The sequence below is a fragment of the Rhinoraja longicauda genome, chromosome 22 (assembly GCF_053455715.1).
Source record: "Rhinoraja longicauda isolate Sanriku21f chromosome 22, sRhiLon1.1, whole genome shotgun sequence".
In the NCBI taxonomy this organism is placed as follows: domain Eukaryota; kingdom Metazoa; phylum Chordata; class Chondrichthyes; order Rajiformes; family Arhynchobatidae; genus Rhinoraja; species Rhinoraja longicauda.
In genome coordinates, this window is record NC_135974.1 from 21,227,621 (window position 1) to 21,252,733 (window position 25,113).

The 25,113-nt window shown below is 42.8% G+C and overlaps 1 protein-coding gene and 1 long non-coding RNA gene across 2 annotated transcripts; one reads left to right on the forward strand and one right to left on the reverse strand.

Annotated features, from left to right (window-relative positions):
• Positions 1 to 18,440: 18,440 nt before the first annotated feature.
• On the reverse strand, positions 18,441 to 20,134 carry LOC144604484 (uncharacterized). The gene is made up of 3 exons (XR_013548728.1): positions 20,037 to 20,134; positions 19,560 to 19,717; positions 18,441 to 18,634 (listed from the first exon to the last, which is right to left on the reverse strand). It is a non-coding gene; the product is annotated as an uncharacterized LOC144604484 (long non-coding RNA).
• On the forward strand, positions 19,173 to 23,321 carry LOC144604483 (iroquois-class homeodomain protein irx-1-B-like). Its single transcript, XM_078418956.1, has 2 exons — positions 19,173 to 19,417; positions 20,829 to 23,321. Exons 1-2 carry the CDS (start codon positions 19,175 to 19,177, stop codon positions 21,660 to 21,662), a joined length of 1,077 nt encoding a protein of 358 aa, XP_078275082.1. The 5' UTR covers positions 19,173 to 19,174; the 3' UTR covers positions 21,663 to 23,321.
• The last annotated feature ends 1,792 nt before the right edge of the window (positions 23,322 to 25,113 follow it).

Below are 25,113 nucleotides of genomic sequence, written 5' to 3' on the forward strand. Positions count from 1 at the left end.
AAAACTGTCCTAGACTTGCACTTGGTTTGCCCAGTATCACACGACATAATGTCACTGACACACAAGGTCGCAGTTTGGAATATTTTGTACAAGAGAAGAAGAGTTAAGCTTCATCACAATTTGAATAAAAATACCTCCAGGCCTGCACTTTATCTTACTTTGGACGGAACAGCTGCTTGCCTGTTGGCACAGCAAAAATGTTTTGCCGCTGTGCGATTTCTTTGAGGGACACAGATGATCAGATGCAGTGTAGTAAAGAGTAAAATAAAGTTAGTTGAAATATCAATCATATTAAGAAAAGTCTACCTTCAAACATTGGTTTAAAGCGTCTACAATTTACTAGGAGATTCGAGTAGATGCAAGAACAGATCCTGCAGTATTTATTTATTGACCTTATATGAGTAATTTAACAGTAAAATGTGGATGCAAGGAACTGCAGATGCTGGTTGAGTCTGAAGGAGGGTCCTGAAACATCACCTATCCATGTTCTCCAGAGCGGCTGCCTGACTCGCTAAGTTAGTCCAGCACTTTGTATCTTTTTTAACAGTAAAATGTGACAATTTCACAATTTGTTTCACCTTCTTGTCGTGTATTAATGGTGCTGTCACTGCAGCATCTGAGTTAGTTTGTAAAATAGTGAAGCCAACAATCAATAATGAATGATTGACTTTCCCCACTAACTCTGTGGGCGTATCTCCTGCATGATTATAATATTGCAATCAAAGGATGGTGCCCTGACAGTACAGCACTCCCCCAGTCTAGCTCAAAGCTCAAGACTGGGATTTGAGTTCAAAATCTACTGACTCAGAAGTGAGAGATCTATTGACTGGCTCCTTATCTACATTTCAAAAGGACGTCATAGCTCAGAAAATCCACCAAACCTGTAAAATTTAGGCTTATGGACTTTTACAGTTTGATACAGTCGCATTGCCAGTGGATGTGGATTATTCTTTTTCCTTGGAAAACTAGTCATTGCCGATTTTTCTATTATACCAATGCCGCATCTAGCCACTTGTCATAGAATCGTACCACAGGGGGAAAAGGCCCTTTGGCCCACCCAGTCTGTTCCAACCATCAAACACCCATTTACGCAAATTCCATTTTCTTCTCTTCAACATCCTCCAGATTCTACCATTCACCTACACACAAGGGCCAATCAACCTGGCAACCTTTGAAAGCATCCGGCGGACATACAAATTCCCTGGAGACGACACTGGAGATCAGTATTGAAACTGGGTCACGAGCTGTGAGGCAAAAGCTTTACCAATTGTGCCACCCCAGGTTGAAGGGGATTTACAGTGGACAGAAATATATTTGAGACTCTATATAAGTGGGAGGCTGGGAAGCTGCATGCATTGGCTTCATAATGCAACTTTGTGAAATATAGCAATTTCTGGGAGACCAAATGAACGTTAAGACATTGAAACTAATTTTATTTTAATTCATTATAATGATCATTCATACAGTTTTCCAGTAGTGGGCAATGGACATTGAACAGGAATGGAAACTGTTGTTAGTTTGGAGGATTCGAGGTGGATGTTGCACTGTAATAAACTTTGACTAAATGTAAGTAATACGAGTATTGTAGAGCCTGGGAATAGGTTAGCATAAAAGTAAGCTGTTCTATCTTTGCCTATTCTTTCAATTTGCTTTACCATCTGGGCAAATATCTGAGAGAGCTAATAACCTACAAGAAGCCTTGTAACTGGTTACTATGATCCTGTCCAGTGACAAAATACTGGGATTTCCGAACAATAAGATATTGGATAGGTGGTGTTTCACTGATCATTCTTAATTTCTTAAGGAATATATCAACCCTGCCTCTGATACAGAAAGTTATTAGTTCATATAATACCTAAGAGCTTTGTGCATACAACCCAGCTTGACATTCCAGTGCAAAACTGAGGTAGTGCCAGGCCAATGGAAGTAATAACCTTTGAACGAAACCAAGATATCTCCGTTCCCTCCAGATGATGTCAAGCATCCGAAAACAAAGGATGAAGAGAGAGTCTGAGAGGGAAAAGCAGTGAAAATAAGTGTGATGGCAGGTGGAATTTAACACGGATGACTGAACTATTGGGTTATGCAGTGTGATGAATAGAAATCTAGTGAGGTGAACAACTAAAAAATTGGACGCCATTAAGAATTTTGGCAATCGAGGAAAACTGGCAGGTTTGGAGTCAATGATCTTGATGATATCTAGGATTTGGTGTTTAAAGCTAGATTCAAGCTGGTTCCAAACAACCGAGCAAGCACTATGGGATGAAAGTGACACTTTACACTTTAGAACTACAGTATGTAAACGGCCTCTTCAGTCTACCGACTCCACACATGATCATCCCGTACACTAGCGCTATGCTACACACTAGGGATAATTTGCAATTTTACTAAAGCCAATTAACCTATAAACCCGTACATCTTTGGAGTGTGGGAGGACACCACCGGAGCACCCAGAGGAAACCCACGTGGTCACAGGGAGAACATACAGACTCCATACTGATAGCACCCATAGTCAGGATTGAACCTGGGTCTCTGGCACTGTTAAGTAGCAACTCTACCACTGCACCACTATTCCAACCCCAAACGTACCACAGGAATTCTTCATTCTATGATTTAATGCATGGAAGGGAAGCATGCCAGTTGGCGCAAGGCTGCAAGGATGTTGTATTGCACACAATGTCCTATGTTGTTTATGCTGGGACCAACCTTTCATACAGAATACACAATCACATAGAAAGTTCTTTCCTCCATAATCTCACACCTTCAGATGCTAGAATTCAATTTGAGGGGGTCCGGATCATTTGGGAGAGTGTAAGGTGAATGGGGTGGGAAGATCTTTGGAAAATTATCAACACTGGATTAGAGGAGGGACAGATGATGTAGAAGCTTGGTTCCAAGCAGGATTTTGGGAAGGGGCTCAGTAAGGTGATCGTTGCTGGGGGCATTGTGGAGAAGGTCACTGAGTATCTGAAAATCCATAGAGACGGGTTGGAGGGGTGGTAAAGGATACCAGCATTGAGCTTTGGAATGATGTCATTAATTTTCTCGTTGAATTTAGATGCATCTTTGCTATAACTAATTGTAGGAAGGAAAATGGCTGGGCTTTTAACAAATGCAGGAACAGAACTTAATCCAAAGATTTGGCCAAGAATCGAAGACTGCACAACATTTACATCACTTGTGCAAAGTAAAAAGTAGTGTATGTGCCATCAACTGTCCATTGCATGGCCATAAATATAATAGACATAGGACTAAATTAGCGAAATGTTTAGGATTATGGTAAAATAATGGAAACAATTATGTGACTGTTTGTATACAGATATCAATTTTTTTTGTAATATTGTATTGCTGAGTGTTTAAAAATGTTGCACTCGGAAAAAGGATTTCTTAGCCAATGGCTTTGCCATTACAAGTGTTTATCTAGAATTGTTATGAATTGATTTTGGACAGATAGCATATTCAGATTTTTTCTGTGTCAATATTACAAAGGGGAATAATGCTTGCGGAGGTGGAAAGGTAGAGTTGGAAATCATCAACTATGTAGAGTATTGCTCTGTAATTCTTTTACAGGCAGGGTCAGATTAGCATTCCAAATCAACTAATCAAATATGGGCAGCACAGTGGTGCAATGATAGTGTTTCTACCTTACAGCACCAGAGACCCGGGTTTGATGCTGACCAGGGATGCTTTCTGTTCAGAGTTTGTACTTTCTCCCCGTGACGTGCGTGGGTTTTCTCCGAGATCTTTGGCTTCCTCCCACATTCCAAAGACGTACATGTTTCTAGGTTAATCGGTTTGGTATAAATACAAATTGTCCCTAGTGTGCAGGGATAGCTGGTCGGTGCAGACTCGGTGGGCCGAATGGCCTGTTTCCGTGCTGTATCTCTAAACTAAAGTAAATTAAACTAAGCTAAAGTGAAACTCTACTTTAACCATACATAACCAAATATCGATAATTCTAGTCAGTTCAGTTCCGTTTAGTTCAGTTTATTGTCACGTGTACCGAGGTACAGTGAAAATGTTGTGTCACAGATGTGAAGGGATATATATAAGAATTTTTCACATTTTATGTTCCAATTACTACCAAACAGTTACTCACCAGTAATGGCTTTCCTACATAAAATGCAGGGAGTTATGACATGTGGTTTTCAATGCGTGACATTATAATTTGCTTGAAATATTTTTTTCCTCTTATCAGACGTCAAGACTGAGCAACAGTCTGTGTCTGTATCAACATATCTTTCAATATAAGGTCAATTGTTTTACAAATGAAATTAAAATTTAATTATTAAAATGATTTACCTTTTTAGTTGATTTAAAAAGATTTTCCTCTTAATCCCATACATGACATTGTTTTGATTCCACTTACTCTCTGACCACAAAATACCCACCACCATTTTTAATTGTTTTGAAATCAAACTACACGATAGCACAGCAATGCAGCTGGAGCTGCTGTCTCAGCGGTTCAATCCTGACCTATGATGCTCTCTGTGAGAAGTTTGTACATTCCACCTATGACCGAGTGCGATTCCCCTGGCTGTTCTCGTTTCCCCCCACATCCTAAAATTGTGTGGGTTGGTAAGTTAATTGGCCATTGTTAAATGCTCCCAATGTGTAGATAAGCAGCAGAATCTGCTGAGTGATGATGGAAATGTGGGGAAAATCGGTTAGAAGGAAAATCATAGAGGGAATGGGATTAGTCTGTAAGGTGGCATTTATTTAATGGGTTGAAATAGGCTCCTATGCATCATGTCGAAATTTGGAAAACCTCAGATTATTAGAATTTAGTTTGCCTAGTATCCTGTGCATCTAATGTCTTCACCACCGTACCATCCACTATATACCCCACCTCAGTCTGGGGTGACTCAGTCTGGTCAAGTTACAGCCTTTGTTTCCTGTAGTTATGACATGACATAACAAGTGGAGACTTGCACGGGTTTACTCATCACTCTATTTGCTCCTTTGAACACTGCATGCACTGAAAATATATATTTTTTGTCTTCCACCTTCCAATTCCATTACCACCTTCTTAGAATCTTCACTCTTAAAATGAACAAGAAATGCTGCATTTGCCTTTGTTGAATTATGTCTAAATAATGTGTAAATATTTGCTATGCCATCTGTTCCTGATTTTCCCTCTATTTTGCTTTTCATGTAATCTGACAACTTTTCACTTCATTTCAACAGTTGTCATTATTGAAGGTAGGAAACGATCACTTAAACAAACTCTATTCATCTCATTCCCCTGTAGACAATAAATGTTCTTTTTTTAATTACATATATTACATTTATTTCCCCCTGTTTCTTTATGACTTGGAAGGAGTCCAGTTGGCCTTTCAATTCCATGCCAGCTTTCAGACCAATCTCATTCATCCAATTCCCCCACTTATTCCTTCTGCATCCGAGCTGTTCATCAATTTCGGAATAAGCCCCACTTGGATGGCAATAACTTTTTAATCTGCTTTAGTACTTTTTCAAGTAGTATTTTGTGAATAGGTTTCTGATCGTCTATGATGTGAGAAACACCACAGCCCGAAATATCCTTGGAGCTCAAGGAAGTTTCTAACAGTTGATTGTCCTCCAAATTACATTCAAAAAAAGGCTGGGTGTTTTATCTGTGCTACTAAGATCTGTAAAGCATATCACAATAATAGCCACTGTCCTCTGAGTGAGAGAGAGAGAACGAGATAGATAAAAACTCACCATAAACGAGACTGTTGATGATGGGTGTGTCTGTAGTTGTTTTGGGCATAAACAATACTCTGAAGTGCAAGGAGATCAAATGAGGAAAAGTTGCTCGTCTTCCATGGTTTGCCAATGGTGCTTTGCCCCTTTACGTTTATTATTTGTGTTAACGTGCTACAGTAATTTGTTTGTCAAAGAACAAACCTGATTCAATGTTTAACCTTGCAATAAGAATTTAAATGAGCTGCAACGACAGGCACAATGAGGAGTTGGCCGAGCAGCTTGTTCAGTTTGTGCCGCACAAAGGAAGGAAATGTGAAGAGGACCAAACACGATTACTGATTTATTAATTGCCATTCTCTTAATTTACCTCTTGGATATGCCATTTATTTTTTACTAAAGCTATGATTACGGTAAAGTAAATCAATTTGACCTGAAATCAAAAGAGAAAGTTTGCCCACAAAGTTGAAATAGAAACTTGCAGCAGACCTGTCAACATCCAAAGAGTGTTGCGATTGGGAGGGAGGGGGTGGGGGTGAGTGTACAGATGAGGTCTAAATGAATGGAGCCAGTGAACAGGTAACGGGCGAGAGAGATACCAGCCCATTCCTGCCACACTCACAACATTAATTGCTGAAGTAGCAGTTGTCAGCTGAGCTAAGTGTTCCAGTGAAACATTTCTCTGCACAGTACTTTGTGAATGAATGTGCAATTGGCGGAAGAAGCAGCTCGTAATGAAAAGAGTATTCTGTGAAACAGTAATTTATTGACAACACTTCAGCCAATGCATAGGAAGTGGGGCTGAGAGTATGATTCACGGCAAATAGTCTATTGTGCAGCAAACAAAGACAAATTTCTTGATAAACAGAGAGCCTGTTTCTTAAAAAAAAGGGAACCAGAAACTATAGGAATTCTAATAAATGGAGGATAAATAAAAATGCAATGAGTGGAGGAGTGTTATCCTTAAATTACATTCATAAATCAGTCATGATCACATAACAGCAGCACCATCATCAAGCTTGATTCACACAATCACAGGAAGATTCGAGCACCAAAGGGGGAATTCAGTTTTTGAACCAGAACAGTGGTCTATCTGGTATTGTATGCAGTTCCAGCATAACCTCCCTGTTCTTATATTCCATGTGTTGGTGAGGAAAGAAAGGTCTCCCTTACACATTTTTTAACGACTTTATTATCCTGACCCGGGGTGTTTAAGGGTTTGTGAAGGTACATTCCAGAACTCTGTTGCACGTTGCTCCATAACCCACCATTTACTTCATCTTCCCCAGCCTCCTCTGAATGCATTACATGTCTGAAAGTAACAGCAGTGTTGTCACTGGCACCCTGCACTCCTGAAAAGGCTGCATTTCTTAAGAATCCTTACTTTTGCTCTGCCTGCTGAACTCTGGCACGAGGAAATGGAAGTGCAGCCAGTGCTCTGAGAATAGTGAGAATTGGGTCTGTCCTATTTTGGTGCCCTCTCCCCACAACTATACATATTCTTACTTTCCCACCACACATCAGCTTCCTTCAGAATTTTGCTCCATAACAATCGCTGCCAATGCATTCTGGACTCTACTTGTTGTACGAGAAATCTTTTCCTTATTTCACTTTTGGTTCTTCAGCCAATCCGTTTCACTAAATGTCCTCTGGTTTTGACCCCTCTGTCAATGGGAATATCTTCTCTTTATCTATTCTGAACTAAACTGAACTGGACTCTGTTCATACCCCTCAGAATTTAAATACCTCCCTTAGGTCTCCTCACAACCTAACTTGTTCCAAAGAGAGCAATCCCAGCTTCTCCAATCAGTCCACATAACCAAAGTCCCTCGTCCCTGGAAATCTCTTTTATGTCCTGTCTAAAGTCTAAAGATTTCCCCTGGAATGTGGTGTCCAGAAATGGACACAATGCTCCGGCTGTGGTCAAACAAGTGTGCTGTAAAGGTCCATCAAGGCATTGTTTATTTTGTACCATTTGGCACAGTGACGCACTGGTAGAGTTGTTGACTTACAGCGCCAGGGACCCGGGTTCGATCCTATAAAAGGTGCTGTCTGTACGGAGTTTGTACATTCTCCCTGTGACCGCGTGGGATTTCTCTGGGTGCTCTGGTTTCCTCCCAAATTCTAAAGCCATGCAGGTTTGTAGGTTAATTGGCTTTGGTAAAATAGTTAAATTGTCCCTAGGGTGTAGGATAGGGTTAGTGTATTGGGTGATTGCTGGTCGAAGCAGACTCGATGGGCCGAAGGGCCTGTTTCCGCGCTGTATCTCTAAAGTCTAAAGTCATGTCTCTGTTTATAAGTCCTAGTATTCCACAAGTTTTTTTTTAACCACCTTCCCAGTCCCCAAATCTTTTTGTTCATATGGCCAATTTAGAATTGTGTTATCAGCATTATGCTGTCTCTTATCAATCTTGAATGATGTTCTCAGGTTTATGCTATCTCTTATCAATCTACCTCCCAAAATTCTAACCCTTTGCATTCTCAGTGTTAAATTGTAACGGGCACCTATCTGCCTATTGACCAGCCCTGGGTTCTTCCACTTGAAGTCTATTACTATCCTCCTCACAGATCACTGCACCCATAAATTATAACAGAGTTATACCCAGAGTTTGACAGGGTACTTAATCATTTCCATGCTGTCTGGCTATATTTTATAACTCAAATCAGCCTTTGTGAAATGATGCAAACTTTGTGTAGCTTAGAGTCCTAGAGTCATAGATTTGTGCAACCCTTTGACCCACCCTGTCCCTGCCAACTAATTTGGTGTATTAGGCAAGTCCCATTTATCTTCATTTGGTCCATATCCCTCTAAACCCTTCCTATCCATAAATCTGTCCAAATGACTTTTAAAAGTCATATCTGCTTTCCTAGTTTCCTCTGGCAGTTCATTCTAGATATGCACTATCCTCTTTGAAAAATTACCATAGAAACATAGAAAGCAGGTGCAGGAGTAGGCCATTCAGTCCTTCGAGCCAGCACCGCCATTCAAGATGATCATGGCTGATCATCCAGAATCAGTACCCTGTTCCTGCTTTCTCCCCTTATCCCTTCATTCCATTAGCCCCAAGAGCTGATGACCCTCTTAAATCTAACTCCTCTTGCTTTAAGCCGGTGTCCACCATCCTTGGAAGAAGACTGTGAGCATTCATTTTATCTGTACCCCTCGTGATCTTGTACACCTCAACAAGAGTGCACCCCTTGGCCTCCTATGCTCCTAGCCTAACCAACCTTTCTTGAGTCCCTAAGCCCTCAAACCCAGGTAACATCCTGGTGAATTTTTCCACGCCCTTTCCATCTTAATGACATTGTTTCTATTGCTAGGTAGACACAAAATGCTGGAGTAACTCAGCGGGCCGGGCAGCATCTCAGGAGAGAAGGAATGGGTGACGTTTTGGGTCGAGACCCTTCTTCAGACTTGTTTCTATTGCTATGTCACTTTGAGTACACCAAAATGTGGTCTCACCAACAACTGGCACAGCTGCATCATGATCTCCCAACTCTTACACTCATACCCATCCCAAATGAAGGCAAGCATGCCAGATGCCTTCTTCATCACACTTTCCAATGGACTCACCACCTTTAGGGAACCATGCACCATGTACTCCTAGATCTCTCTGTTCTGCAACACTCTCCAGGTTTCTACCATTCACTGTGAATGTTCTGCTCTGGTTTGATGTACCAAAGTGGAGCACCTTACGCTTATTATAGTTAAATTACATTTGCCATTGCTTGGCCCACCTTTCCAAGTGATCTAGACGTTGTAAAATTAGATAATCTTCCTCACTGTCTATTATACCACTAATTTTGATATAATCAAATGTATTTGTTAACTACATTGTCATCCAAAGCGTTAATGTATGTAACAAACAGCGGTGGACCCAGCATCGAATCCTGCACCACCCACTGGTCACAGGTCTACAATCAGAGAAACAACTCTCCACAATTAGTCTTTGACTCTTTTCTTCAAGCCAATTTTGAATCAAATTGGTCAGCTCACCTCAGATCTCATGCAATCGGACTTTCCAGACTAGCCTACCATGCATAATCTCATCAAAGAAGCGGAAGATCAGCTGGAAGGACATGTGGGAGATGGAGGCGAGCAGGATAAGCTTCCTCTTTCGGGCAACCTATGATGTCCTTCCTAGCCCAAACAATCTCAACCAATGGCTGGGCGAAGATCCATCATGCCCCCTATGTTCAACACCAGCCACGCTTAAGCACATCCTCACTGGGTGTAAAGTAAGCCTCTCCCAAGGATGGTACACCTGGAGACCTAATCAAGTGCTCAAATGGCTGGCAGCGACTCTGGAAAGCAGGAGAACAACCAACAATGCCCTGCCGCCCAGAACAACCAACCCAGTTATGCCAATTGCCTTTGTTCGGGAGGGGGGACAAAAGCAACGGAAAATTCCACCAAGGACAAGGTTTGGACAGCTGGAGGCAGCCCGGGACTGGCAGATGCTGGTGGATGTGGACCAACGGCTTACAGTTCCATCAGAGATAGCCATCACCAACTTGAGGCCTGATCTTGTCCTCTGGTCAAACTCTCAGTGCATGGTGTATTTTGTGGAGCTCACAGTCCCTTGGGAGGATGCTGTGCAGGAAGCCTTTGAAAGAAACTGCGCTACAGAGCTTGCAGCGGAGGCAGAACAGCGGGGCTGGAGAGCAAAGATCTGCCCGGTAGAAGTTGGATGTCGAGGATTTGTGGCAACATCTACCTTAAGACTGATGAAGGACCTGGGGATCAGCGGACAAGCCCTACGCTAGGCTATCAAGAAAACATCACAGGTGGCAGAGCAGAGTAGCCAATGGCTCTGGCTGAAGAGGAAAGACCCCATCTGGTCTCCCAAATAAGCCGGCTAGGCAGATGCAGAGGGGGGTGGTTCTGGGACGCCAGAATGCACTGCTGAGCCTACTGGAGACGTCGTGGGTCCAATCAATGAAACGTCAATGAAAGTAGGTGTCCACTTGATAACCCCAATGACGTGTCTGCCTAACCTTTCTCAACATCGGAGGAGCATAGGTGAGTGCATAAGCCTCCCATCACCACCGGGAGCAAGTTGATATTTGGCACTTTGGATTTCTAACATCTTGTCCTGTGTATTTGGAAACATCATCAAAGACCTTGCTAAAGTCCATCCAGACAATGCCCACACCTCTGCCCTCATCAATCCTCTAGCTGACCTCTTCAAAAACGTTATCAGATTTTTGAAACACAATTTCCAATGCTGACTATCCTTAATCAGACTGGCCCTATCCAAATCCTGTCTCTAAGAATCCCCTCCAAACTTTTTTCCACCACTGATGTCATGCTCCTTGGTCTGTTGTTGCCTGACTTATCCTTGCTACCCTTTTAAATAATGGGATAATATTAGCCATCCTCCACCTGTGGAGCTTCACCTGTGGTTAAAGACGATGCAGCTATCTCTGCAAGGGCCTATGTAATTTCCCCCTCAACTTCCCACAAAGTCCAAGAACCAAGAATATACTTGCTCAGGTCCTGGAGATTTATCCACCTTAATATGCTTTTACACCAACAATAAACCTCTTTAGTAATTTGTATATGATTTAAGACATCTCAATTACTATACCTCAATTCCGTAGCTTCTATAATCTTCTCAATAACAATGAATCAAAGATGTATGTATTCATTTAATATTTCCCCTGTCTCATGTGCTTCTACACAAAGATGGCCATTGGTTAAAAGACTGCCACAAGATTAAGAGGACCTATTATTTTCCTAACTAGCATTTTACTCTTAATATACCTGGAGAACGTCTTGGAATTTCCCTTTACCTACCCTGCCAGCACATGTCCTCATTTTCCCCTTGTTATTGGCGTCTTCAGTGTACTCCTATTCTTCTTGAATTCGTGGAGGGATTTACTTGATTACGTCTGCCCAAAACTGATGTATGCCTCCTCCTTTTTCCTGACCAGAGCTTCAACATCTTTCATCAATCCAGATGCCCTAAAATTGCCACTCTTGCATTTCACCCCAACAGGAACATACTACCCCTATAGTTTTGCTATAAAACTAGTCTCCCTCTTCCCAAGCCTCTTCCTTGTCTGCAAGCAGATTCCCCCAGGTGACCCCTGCAAGTTTCAGCCTTGTCCCAGTTTAGAAAGTTAACTTATGAGCCAGTCCTCCCCTTCTCCGTGACTATTTAAAAACTAATAGAATTATGGTCACTGGTCCCAAAGTGCTCCTCCACTGATACTTCAGACATTTGTTCTCCCTCAGAGGAGGTCCAGTGTTCCATCATCTCTGGTAGAGCCTTCAAAATATTGGTCATTGGAGCTTCGTGGCCACATTCAACAAATTCCACCATCTCCAAAGCCTTTACGCTATAGATGATCCAGATGATATGGGAAGTTGAAATCTCCTACCAATGTACCCTATTATTTGTACAACTATCTGCAATCTGATAATCCCTTTCCTATTTCTAAGTTCTACACAGCCTCACTGGACAATCCCACAAGAGCATCCTCTCTAAGCACTATAGTTATATCCTCCCTGATTACACCCCCCACCCCCTACCTCTCCTATGGGAGGGGGGGGGGAAGATAATGGGGACACCTCCGTGGGGGGACCACTGTGAAGAACAAGGGAGGACCCGGCGTGGGGGGATTGCCGTGAGGGACGGTGGGAGGACAAAGGAGGACCTGGTGTGGGGCACTTTAGTTTTAGAATCCTCAGCCCAGGGGATAACCCTGCAGTCATTTGTTTGTTTGTTGTTTGTTCCGGATTGTTCCGGTTTGAGGCGCTGTGCACGCAGCAGCCAGCCAACAGTAGCTTGTCCTTTTGCACTTTTAATTTCAAGTTTTTGCGTACGTTGTGTGTTTGTGACCGTTGGCAGACCAATTTCCCTACGGGGATGAATAAAGTTTTATCGTATCGTATCATATGCATTTCCACCACACCTATAGTATCTATACCCTAGAATATTGAGCGTTCAGTCCTATCCTTTTCTCTGCCATGTTGCTGTTATATCTATAATATCCCAGTCCCCCCCCACCAGCAATGCCTTCAGTCCATCTGCCTTACCCATTAAACCTAGCATTGAAATAAATACAGTTTAAACCAGTGGTCTTCCCTCTCTCTTAGATGAGCAACTGATTGTCTTGTCTGCTCATTTTGTGCTCGTTGACTACAGTATTTGTCTCCAACTTCTCATCTGCCTCCTTCCTGTTCTGGGATCCTCCCTCCTGCTAATTTAGTTTAAACCCTCCTGAGAAGCACTAGCAAACGCTCCCAGGATATTGTTCCCGCTCCAGTTCAGGTGCAACCCGCCTTCTCTTGCAAGTCACAGCCCCAGATGCAATGATGCAAAAACCTGAAACGCTCCCCAGCTATTTACGATATACATTAATGACTTAGACGAAGGGATTAAAAGTACCATTAGCAAATTTGCAGATGATACTAAGCTGGGGGGTAGTGTGAATTGTGAGGAAGATGCAATAAGGCTGCAGGGTGACTTGGACAGGTTGTGTGAGTGGGCGGATACATGGCAGATGCAGTTTAATGTAGATAAGTGTGAGGTTATTCACTTTGGAAGTAAGAATAGAAAGGCAGATTATTATCTGAATGGTGTCAAGTTAGGAGGAGGGGGAGTTCAACGAGATCTGGGTGTCCTAGTGCATCAGTCAATGAAAGGAAGCATGCAGGTACAGCAGGCAGTGAAGAAAGCCAATGGAATGTTGGCCTTCGTAACAAGAGGAGTTGAGTATAGGAGCAAAGAGGTCCTTCTACAGTTGTACCGGGCCCTGGTGAGACCGCACCTGGAGTACTGTGTGCAGTTTTGGTCTCCAAATTTGAGGAAGGATATTCTTGCTATGGAGGGCGTGCAGCGTAGGTTCACTAGGTTAATTCCCGGAATGGCGGGACTGTCGTATGTTGAAAGGCTGGAGCGATTGGGCTTGTATACACTGGAATTTAGAAGGATGAGGGGGGATCTTATTGAAACATATAAGATAATTAGGGGATTGGACACATTAGAGGCAGGAAACATGTTCCCAATGATGGGGGAGTCCAGAACAAGGGGCCACAGTTTAAGAATAAGGGGTAGGCCATTTAGAACGGAGATGAGGAAGAACTTTTTCAGTCAGAGAGTGGTGAAGGTGTGGAATTCTCTGCCTCAGAAGGCAGTGGAGGCCAGTTCGTTGGATGCTTTCAAGAGAGAGCTGGATAGAGCTCTTAAGGATGGCGGAGTGAGGGGGTATGGGGAGAAGGCGGGAACGGGGTACTGATTGAGAGTGATCAGCCATGATCGCATTGAATGGCGGTGCTGGCTCGAAGGGCTGAATGGCCTACTCCTGCACCTATTGTCTATTGTCTATTGTCCCCCTGCAATAGATTAATCTAGCCTATCTTTACACACGCGCCCTCACTAGCATATTGTATTCTAGAGATTACCACCATCGAGGTCCTGCTTTTTAACTTATTTCCTAACTCCCTATATTAACTCTGCAGGACCTCCTTTATTTTCCACTGTCATTCCACCATTTCACCAAAGTGCACAATGCCCTTTTGCTGCTCACCCTCCACTTCAAGAATGTTCTCCAGTTGCTCTGAGACTTCCTGGGCCCTGGTCCTGGAATTCTGTTTGTGGCTACAGAATCTCCTGTCTGTCCCCTAACTGTAGAACCTCCTATCACTATAGCCCTGCTGACTTCACCACACTGTGCCTTAGAGCCAGTCTGACTTAGTGCCACTGACCTGACTAATGCTGCTTTCACCTTCATTGTCATTCCCCCCCTCCAGAGTCTCCAAAGGGGAAATGTGTTTTCGAAGGGAAAGGCCACAGAGATTTTTGCACTCACTGCCTACTCTGTTTACCCTTCTTTGTGGTCACCCATCTCCTTTGTAACTACAACTTAGGTGTGTACATCTCACTATAACTCCTATCTTTGATTCTCTCATTCTCCCGAATGATTCTGAGATCCAGTTGCAGCCCCAATTCCCTCATGCAGTCAGTTAGAAACTGCAGCTGGATGCACTTCCCACAGGTGTAGTCCACAGGGACACTGGAAATGTCCCTGACTTCCCGCATCCTGCAAGTGGAGCATACCAGTGCCCTGTCTGTCATCGTGACTACATTTAAACTAAAGAAGAGAGTCATAAAAACCAAGATCTGAAGAAATAAGGGAACCTTATCTTCCCATCACCCTCTGCTTAGCATTCTCGATGATGTCTATCGAGTCATAGCATCAACATTTAACCTCAATTGTAACACTTCACCTCAACACACAGCATATGCTTCATACTCCAGAATCTCTTAACTCTTTTAGTTTATTTACTTCCCCCTTTTTTTAAGACCCCACTTGAGACCTGCCACCTTTACACAGCTTTGTTATTGCTTGTGTTCCCTTTTTTGCTCTTGTGAAGTGCAATGAGAATGTTGTTACGTTAAAGGCACTAAATAAATGTTCTTGTTTATTGCACATGGATTTATTTTACCCCAGATTGCTTGTAAAGATATCTATTTGTAAACTGGAGTAAAATCATCTTTCCTCACTTGGTTCTCTGAAGACCGTTTAATCTAGTTAACCTTTTCCATGTTATGCGCTGAGACAAATATGTTACATGTGTCTGAGAGAGGGGCTGCATTAAAGAGTTTTTGAGCTCCTATGGGAACATCTGATAATGCTTTGGCTTGTAACCAAATCCCTTGTTATATACCTACTTCCACATCTGCTCTTTGTGCTGACCGGTGACTCAAGCCCTCTGAAGTGAATAACGAAAATGGAGTCACAGCCCGAAATGGACCAAGTGGTGTACTCTTAGGCAAAAATGTCAGCAAAGTAAGAACACTTTGGACTGCAACTGCAGTCAATGAATTTACAACAATGCTGCAAATTAACAAAACAGCATCGCCATGTATGCCTGGCAATGCACTAAACGTGGAGGCACATTTTATAACAACTTATTGAGGAATATAAAGGGATCAATATCTAGATATTATAAGAAAATAACCAGATGCTGGTACAAATCGAAGGTATTTATTCACAAAATGCTGGAGTAACTCAGCAGGTCAGGCAGCATCTCAGGAGAGAAGGAATGGGTGACGTTTCGGGTCGAGACCCTTCTTCATCTAGATATTGTTCAATGCTATTAAAAGCATATAAAGCATACGGCTGATCATCCACAATCAGTACCCCGATCCTGCCTTCTCCCCATATCCCTTGATTCTGCTAGCCCTAAGAGCTCTATCTAACTCTCCTTCGAATGCATCCAGTGAATAGGCATTCCACTGACTTCTGTGGCAGAGAATTCCACAAATTCACAGCTCTCTGGGTGAAAAAGTTTTTCCACATCTCAGTCCTAAATGGCCCACCCCTTATTCTTAAACCGTGGCCCCTGGTTCTGGACTCCCCCAACATCGGGAACATGTTTCCTGCATCCAGTGTGTCAAATCCCTTAATAATTTTATATGTTTCTATAAGATCCCCTCTCATCCTTCTAAATTCCAGTGAATATAAGCCCAGTCGCTCCATTCTTTCAACATTTGACAGTCCCGCCATCCTGGGAATTAACCTTGTGAACCTGCGCTGCACCCCCTCAAGAGCAAGAATGTCCTTCCACAAATTAGGTTGCAACTTTATTACATAGGACAGTTCTCTTCACCTCAGGCAGTCCATCTATTCCAGTTCTAAAGGTTCTGATGTGACCCATGATGCCACTATCAAAGAGCCAGACACAGGTGGTACGAAGAGCATTGACAAGGTGGTCAAAATCGAGGGGGGGGGGGGGTAGGAAGGAATAAGGCTTGTTTAAGAGGTTGCGCATTCTTTTCTCTATTTACACTGGTTTTCTGTGTGTGCTGGGTGGATTAAATTTAAGGTTCTTAATCCCACCCAGATTCTGATCAGTCATGGGCCAGGGATTGCAAGGACTAAAGTTGTTTTTCATGAAGGCTTTGAGCACATCCTTGGACCGAGGGAATGCTGAATTGTTGAAGGCTTGTTCATTAGGGTCAGTTATTAAATCAAGCTTTCTCAAGCAGACAGGAAAGATTCCCATACAATACTTTGAATGGAAGTCGGAGATTGATCTCTCGCATGCCGACTAATATTTTTACTCTTCAATCAATGCTTATCAGCTCATTATCGCAATTTGAAGGACCTTACTGTCCAAATTAGTTGGCACATTGCCGATGTAACAGCATGACAGTATTTCTGAGTGTACTGGTTTTTGCAACTCCTTCAAAGGAATAATCCTCCCTGGTTTGGAAAGGGTACAGAAGAGATGAACCAAGATGGTGCCAGAAGTGGAAGGTTTCAGCTATCAGGAGAGGTTGGACAAACTTGGATTGTTTACTCCCGAACTTCGGAGGCTGGGGAGACCCGCAGAAGTTTATAAAATTAGGAGTCATAGATAGGGGAGATATAGATAGGCACCTACCAGTCTGTGGTAAAAAAACATGCCTCGCTCATCTCCTTTAAACTTTCTCCCTCTTTCCTTGAATCTGCATCCTCTGGTATTTGATATTTTCACCTTGAGGAAAGGATGGAAATATCAAATACTAAAGGACATGGATTCAAGGAATGAGGGAGAAGGTTTAAAGGAGATGTGTGAGGGAAGTTTTTTGTACAGAGTGGTAGGTGCCTGGAACGTGTTGCCAGGATGGTGGCGGATGAAGATATCGTTGTGGCATTTAAGAGGCTTTTTAGATAGGAAGAATTTGGAAGAATATGGATCATGTGCAGGCAGAAGGGGATTAGTTTAATTTGCCATCACGTTCTGCATAGGCATGTTGACATGGGGGGCCTGTTCCTGCACTGTACCATTCTATATTCAACTGTCCTATGTGGATAAATAGCCCTGGAGCTACAAAAGGGACGAAAACTAATTCCCTATCTAGTTAGTAGTCAATTCACAGTGAAGCATCGCAACACAATTAGACTTTGCCTTTCAATGGCATATTTTGCATGAAAAGCCCATTGAGATAATAAACAGAACACACTCTCGATACATGGGTTACGCAGTGACACCGGAGACAGGGCGAAAAAAACAAACCTTGATTTCATGTATATGTAGGAAGGAACTGCAGATCCAGGTTTAAACCGAAGATAGACACAAAAAAGCTGGAGTAACTCAGCGGGTCAGACAACTTCTCTGGAGAAAATGAATAGGTGACGTTTCGGGTCGAGACGGGCATACAAGTCGTCGGCCATTCCCAGTAACGTTCTGCAAAATGACTGATGGGCACAAAGGGCCTAGCTTTGAGAATTATTTCTACATTTGGACGTCTTTCAACAAACCAGGAGAGGAAAGTGTAACAGAAAGCCCGGATAAATTATTGCAATAGATTTTACAGTCGTCTCTAACAAAAAGATAACCGGTTGACGGAAGTAAAATCGCGATTTTGTGTTGTGACCAAGACACTTTAAAGGCGGATTGGATCTAAACGCACAAGGATTTGTAATGAAGTTAGGATGAAGTCAACCGGCTTAATTATTCAGACTGAACAACTTTACCGTCACGCATTTTAATGAGATTATCACTGATATTATTGTGCACTGTGCTAAATAAAATACTCCCATAAAACAAATATATAAAACTTTCGATGGTATTACACCCAATAATTATCCATTTGATCCCAGAAGGGTGAGAAAATAATTTCTCAGGAATTGTGTTTTTTCCTGTAAATCCACCTTCTTAATTAGTGTTTAATGAAGCGAATGCAAAAGAGTATCAGGCGATTACTAGTTTGAAAATGTATCACCGTTTTATTTAAGAACGGTTGGTCGTGATATTTTTGTTACACACTGACACTAATTTCAGGTCGGCAATATTTCACCGAGTGTTCCTGAAATCCGAGCGCTCTCCTCCAATTTTCCTCCTCATTCTCTCCCGGTCCCGTGGGTGGATAGTGCCCGTTTATCGTTGACACGCTGCTGAAAACCATTCAACTGCAGATATCCATTTATTTCCCTTGCCTTGCCGTTGCTAAAGTTGAGGTGAAAATTGATCGTTAATAAAAAGTAGTCAACTATCGTCAACATGAATGGACCGTGAAATAATTCTGAATTCTCGGAGTCGGGATCCTCTGTCTGAACCTTCCTTGGCATCTAAAGGATTTAACTAGTTCATAGCTCATGCGAATTCACAGCAGTCTAAAACAATTTGCACGATATTGATCTCTTTTTTTTTCCATTGCTGCTACTGTTTTTATATCTGATTTTAAAATAGTTCAAATACTTGGAGGAAGAATGGAGTAATTAATTTGTTACTCAAATTAACACATAGCATTGCCCTCGTGTTGATTTAAAAAATACAAGCTCCTAATTTAATAAAGGCCAGACTGAACGCAGCACTCTCCGATTGAGTGTTTGGCTGGCCAATGGTTAAATCTTCCTAATCGTATGTAAATATCATTTACAAGGCCCCCGTCAATCACGCCAGCGCTCTCCAATGCATTGGACAGAAAGGGATATATAGGGCCAGGAGGTGGATTAGTTTGGCGGTGTTTTTAGGTTGAACCGCATCATGGCAGTGCCTCAGCTGGGATATGGAGACGTGGTCACGGCCGGCAAGGGGTCGGCTTTGACTGGTCTGCAGGCGGTGTTTGTGGAGAGGCGAGCGGCGATGCTGGCTTCACCCGGAGCCGCTCTCAGCCTGGGAGTGCCCCCGCCTCTCCACGCTCTCTTGGCTCGCTACCCCGGCACCTATCCCGTTCCACAGGGATACAGTCTGCAGCCGTATCCCGATCTCAGGCATCTATCTCATCTGGTAAGGACGTGCTTTGGGTTTCATTGGATTTCTTTTACAGTTTTAGAAATGTAAGTCATTAGACTGGGAGAGTTGGACAAGACAAAATGCTAGCGTTGGGCCACACAGTTACTGACCACATCGTCCAGCGAGTGTAACTCACCTGGGATCACTGGTTACAGCTTGTCGGATGAGGATGATCCTCGCAATATTAACGTGCAACATCTCGGCATCGCTGGTTAAAATAAAACTAATCACTTCATAACTTCTTGTCGGGTTAAATGGTTTTGTCTCCGAAACTGGACCGATATGTAACAATAACTGAATGAAATGCGACAAGAAGCACATGAGTTACCAACGCCTCGCTGTTTACAAAAATAGTTGCCATAATATCGAATGATATTGGACACGGAGTTGATTTGCAACGGGGACATTAGCTTTAGACCCAACTAAATCTAAACGGAACATTTTGATTCACAAATTTGAAAAGTAATGTCCAAAAATCGTGCGAGTTAACTTTTAAGTTCAGTTAAAATATTCTGCAATGTTTGCGCATTACTTCAATCCGCTTTTAATTTCCATAACGCACGCGTCTATATTTTCACCACTGATACAAGAAGCGACACGGGGTCTAACCAACCTGTCGCCCGCTGGCCTGCGGGATGATGCAGTGGAGTTCCTTTAGCGGAGGATGGGGCGCGTATGGTGCCGTTTCATAAACCATCTCAATCCATAGTCTGTAGGAACAAAAAAAATGCAGATGCTGGTTTAAATCGAAGGCAGACACAAAATGCTGGAGTAACTCAGCGGGCCAGGCAGCATCTCGGGAGAGAAGGAATGGGTGACGTTTTGGGTCGAGACCCTTCTTCAGACATAATCTTTCTGCTTTATGCCCTCTGGTCTCTGGCTTCGGGTTAGACGTGAGGTTTTAAATAAGTTTGCTTCTATTTCAGCCAGACAGATGGAGAGTTTGCAAACTTGCTCCTCGCGATGGAAACGCCAAAGTCACCCAATAATTTCCATGAAAGATGGGTGCAATCAATTAAACCATACCCTCGCAAATGAAACAGTCTGAGTATAAAAATGGCATGGATGCCTTTAAAAGACCTTCTCACGTCGAAACCACACTGGTAGTCCGTAAAAGTTGAACGAGTATTAAAATACAACAGAATATAACATATTTCTCCGCTTCATTGGATTTACTTCATTTTATATTGCAGGTGATATTATGCATACTTTATGTCAAATTCCGAAACATGACAGAAATATTTAGAAGTTTCGGTATTAAATATAATAAAATGAAATTTACTTGATGCATTAGATGGCGTTCACTTTGTATTTATTGTGCATGGGTTAAATTCTGAGTTTTTCCACCGAGGAGCATTCATTATGTTTGAGCTTGTGTGTAATTATAGTTTATTTCTAACTGCAGGCTTCGCCCTACGATCTGAAGACCGGTTGCGTCTATTCGCAGACCAGCTTTCCCCCAGCCGGCGCCCTGTATTCTCCTTACCGGCCCATGGCGCACGGGGATGCGGGTCGTGCCAAGAACGCCACTCGGGAGAGTACCAGCACTCTGAAGGCCTGGCTGAACGAGCACTTGAAGAATCCGTACCCGACCAAAGGGGAAAAGATCATGCTGGCCATCGTCACCAAAATGACCCTGACCCAAGTCTCCACATGGTTCGCCAACGCCAGGAGGCGACTGAAGAAGGAGAATAAAATGACTTGGGTGCCCAAAACCAAATCGGACGAGGAGGACAGTGAAAGCGAAGATGAAGAGGATAAGAAAGGAGAGGACGTGAAACAGGGCAGAAGTGCTGCCAAGCAGCCGGCCAGGGAACAATGTAGAGATGGATTGACAGCATCTTCTCCAGGGTGTGGCGACCGAGGGCCGGCCAAGGATATCACAGGCTGCGACAAGGAACGGGACCACGGTTTGAGGACCAGCCTGGAGCCCAGTGAGATGAGGAAATCAGAACTGGGCGCGACTGAGGAGGAAGGCGATGACAAGGTGGCAGTCGCCACTGGACCCAGAGAGGGCACAGCTACTCTCAAACCCAAGATATGGTCCCTGGCAGAAACTGCCACCTCCGACCACGGGAAGAGCAGTCGCGTTGGTCTGAGCGGAGAGCCAGTGCCTCCTGCTAACGTCTCTCACTACCGAATCTGGGCTGGCGCCTGTTTCACAGACTCGGGGCAGCTCGTGTTCAACAACCATTGCAGGAGAGAGTCAAAGAGAGGACATGTGGGCCCCGATCAATGAGAGGAGGCGGATGCAAAACCGGGATGGGAACCGTGAAGGTTCTGTCCGTTGAAGAAATTCCTGGCATTCTGCACTTTCATCTGGCCTGACGACCTCTCACGGACGATGCCTGTCAGTGGTGTGGATGAACGCACGCCCTCAGTAGCTGTGGGTTAATGGAAGCGGGCCGAGGCCCAGGGCATTAATTTATAGCAATTATCGCGACTTTAATACAATTCTCGATAATTAACACAACAGAGTACAGCGGACTTTTCTTTAGTAAAGGCCAAGGCTTGACCATTCTCTTCACATTGTTAATCACAACAAGCCAAAGGGCTGGACATGGCGTGCATTTTGGTAAAAATGTGTAAATATTATCAATGTCTCTGAACCCGGTACGAAACTGTTCGGATGGTCCTCTCGGTTTACATATCAAATGGTTGTGTAATATGGTACAGTGCACACTAACACAAGTGTCTGGATAAACTAGCAACAGCACACCAGAGGAAATGCTTTTCCCGCATTCATTTGAAGGTTCAACTATAAGGCAATGTAATATTCTGTAGTAGACACAATGAACTACAGATGCTGGTTTACAAAAAAGACGAGACACAAAGAGCTGGTGTAACCAAGTAGGTCAGGCAAGATCTCTGGGGAATATGGATAGGCGACGTTTAGGTCGGAACCTTCAGACTTTCTATCCATGTTCTCCAGAGATGCTGCCTAACCCGCCGAGTTACTTGTAAGACCTTGTGTCTTTTGAATTATTCTATAGTGTTTTACGGCATTTTAAATCTCTCGATGTTTTTGTGCTAAATTCTGACTCACATGAAATCCATCCAACCAGATTCAAAAGATGTTGACATGCCGGATATCATTTCACTATATTAAGGAGTCTAATTCTACAAAGGCTGTTTGTACTTAATTTTTAGTTGTTCGGGATTAGCGAAGGTTTTTTTTTTAAAAGATGGAAACTCATCTCTATAGCCTTTGATCAGTGTTAAATTACACCAGCTTGGTCTTTATGAAAATGTAAGACCCAGCACTGAAACAATTATAAAAATGTCTCATTGGAAACTATCTCCAGCTGCGTACATTTCTGGGACTTTTTTTCCCCCCTGAAACACAAAATGAACGAGTCTAATTTTAAAAAATGAGATGAGGTTTTAGAAGCACGAAAGTGTATTTGAATTCAGCCTGGAATCCCTATAATTCATAATATCCAATATAGTTACGTGTTTTGGTTTTGACCAGTAACCCCGATTATTTCGATGAGACAGAAAGGTATGTGATTCAGGAAGTGCCTCGACTCTAAACCCCTGTGACAAGACAGTGATGAGTAGTCCAGTAATAGTTATACCGCACTTCTAATGCATTACCCCTTTTCACTGGAGTGACCTCACAAATTGACAACAGCTTTTTCCCATTTGAACTATTTTAAGGAACAATTGGAGCAAATTCCGTTTTACTGATCCGCCGTTCCCCTTTTCGAGTTGACCGCGGTTTAAAAAAAAAGACACACCTTATTCCAGATTTTATAACCGAATGCGGAGCTTCAAAAATAAATCAGAGGGGTTTTTCTGTCAAGATTTATGCAATATGTTTTATATTAAATAGTACAAAATAAAACTGTAAATAAACATTGGGATATAAATATTTTATATTTTGCCTAATAAACTAAGCAGAGGTTTCTTCTCACTTGTATCGTTTAATTATCAACATTATTGGACCAAATGACAAAACGACCTCTGGTGGTGACCAATACTTCAGAAGATGAGCTGGCGTGTAAAAAAAGGTTTAGCTGTCGGATTTCGTATAAATATTCTAATGATTCATTATTTCCCTTTAAGGAGGGAATTATGCTGTCGTTACCCGATTTGGTCTACCTGTATATGGGCATGTCATGGTGTTGAGGTGGGAGGGGGGGTATTACGAACCTGAGGGGTAGGTTTTTTCATACAAAGGATGGTGGGTGTATAGAACGAGCTGCTGGAGGAGGTTGAGGCAAGTACTATCGCAACGTTTAAGAAATATTTAGACGGGTACATGGATAGGACAGGTTTCGAGGGATATGGGCCAAACGCAGGCAGGTGAGGCTAATGTAGATGGGACATGTTGGCCGGTGTAGGCAAGTTGGGCAGAAGGGACTGTTTCCAGGCTTTAAGACTATGAGTTATTATGCAGTCCAGCCTTCGATTCTGAAATGCTTAATTGTATTGATGAGGGAACATCTCAAGTTCGGTGCTTTCAATCAGTTTAAGAAGGTGGTGGCCAGGCACCTTCTCAGCACAAGCAGGAATGACTACAAACACCAGCTTTGTCAATGGCATATGCATTCTTAAGGTCTTGAAATGATAATCAGACAAAAACTGAAATAACACTGGAAACAGCAGGTCAGGCTGCATCTGTGGAAGGAGAAATGATCAGTCTGGGAGGAGTGTTTGGACACTTAAATTATCTTTACCAAGGTTTAGAAGAGGCTTGTTTCATGGCTTGTTTCGATGGACTGATTCCTCCATTAAAATGCCACAAGGAAGGGTTACCTATGTTGTGGTCCTGTTGGGTTTATTCACTTCCATTTTCATCTTTCTTGAAGAAATATATCTTGTGGCGTGGTGGTGATCAGAAGCTAGGTTTGATTGTGCTGATCATAACTAATCATAACTAATGATAAACTCTGTATTCCCAAACTAGATTTGGAATAATCACCAGGATTTCTGCCTGTCAAAGCATGCGCATGCATTCAAGTTAAACATGTCAATATTTGCACAAGCATTATCACAGACAATTTATATTTGCCTCTTACAGCAGGCAGTGAAGAAAGCTAATGGCATGTTGGCCTTCATAACAAGAGGATTTGAATATAGGAATAAAGAGGTCCTTCTGCAGTTGTACAGGGCCCTGGTGAGACCACATCTGGAGTGCTGTGTGCAGTTTTGGTCTCCTAATTTGTGGAAGGACATCCTCGCTGTTGCAGTGCAGCATAGGTTCACGAGGTTAATCCTTGGGATGGCAGGACTGTCATATGAGGAAAGACTGGAAAGACTGGGCTTTTATTCACTGGAATTTACAAGGATGAGAGGGGATCTTATAGAAACATATAACATTATGAAAGGACTGGACAAGCTAGTTGCAGGAAAAATGATCCCAGTGTTGTGGGAGTCCAGAACCAGGGGCAACAGTCTGAATAAAGGAGAGGCCATTTAAAACTGAGATGAGAAAAAAACTTTTCACCCAGAGAGTTGTGAATTTGTGGAATTCTCTGCCACAGAAGGCAGTAGAGGCCAATTCACTGGATGAATTTAAAAGAGTTAGATAGAGCTCTAAGGACTAGTGGAATCAAGGGGTATGGAGAGACGGCAGGCATGGATTACTGATTGTGGATGATCACAATGAATGGCAGTGAATGCCAGCACCTATTTTCTATGTTTCTATATGTTTACTGAACTATAATGCAACAGTTTAAGATTAC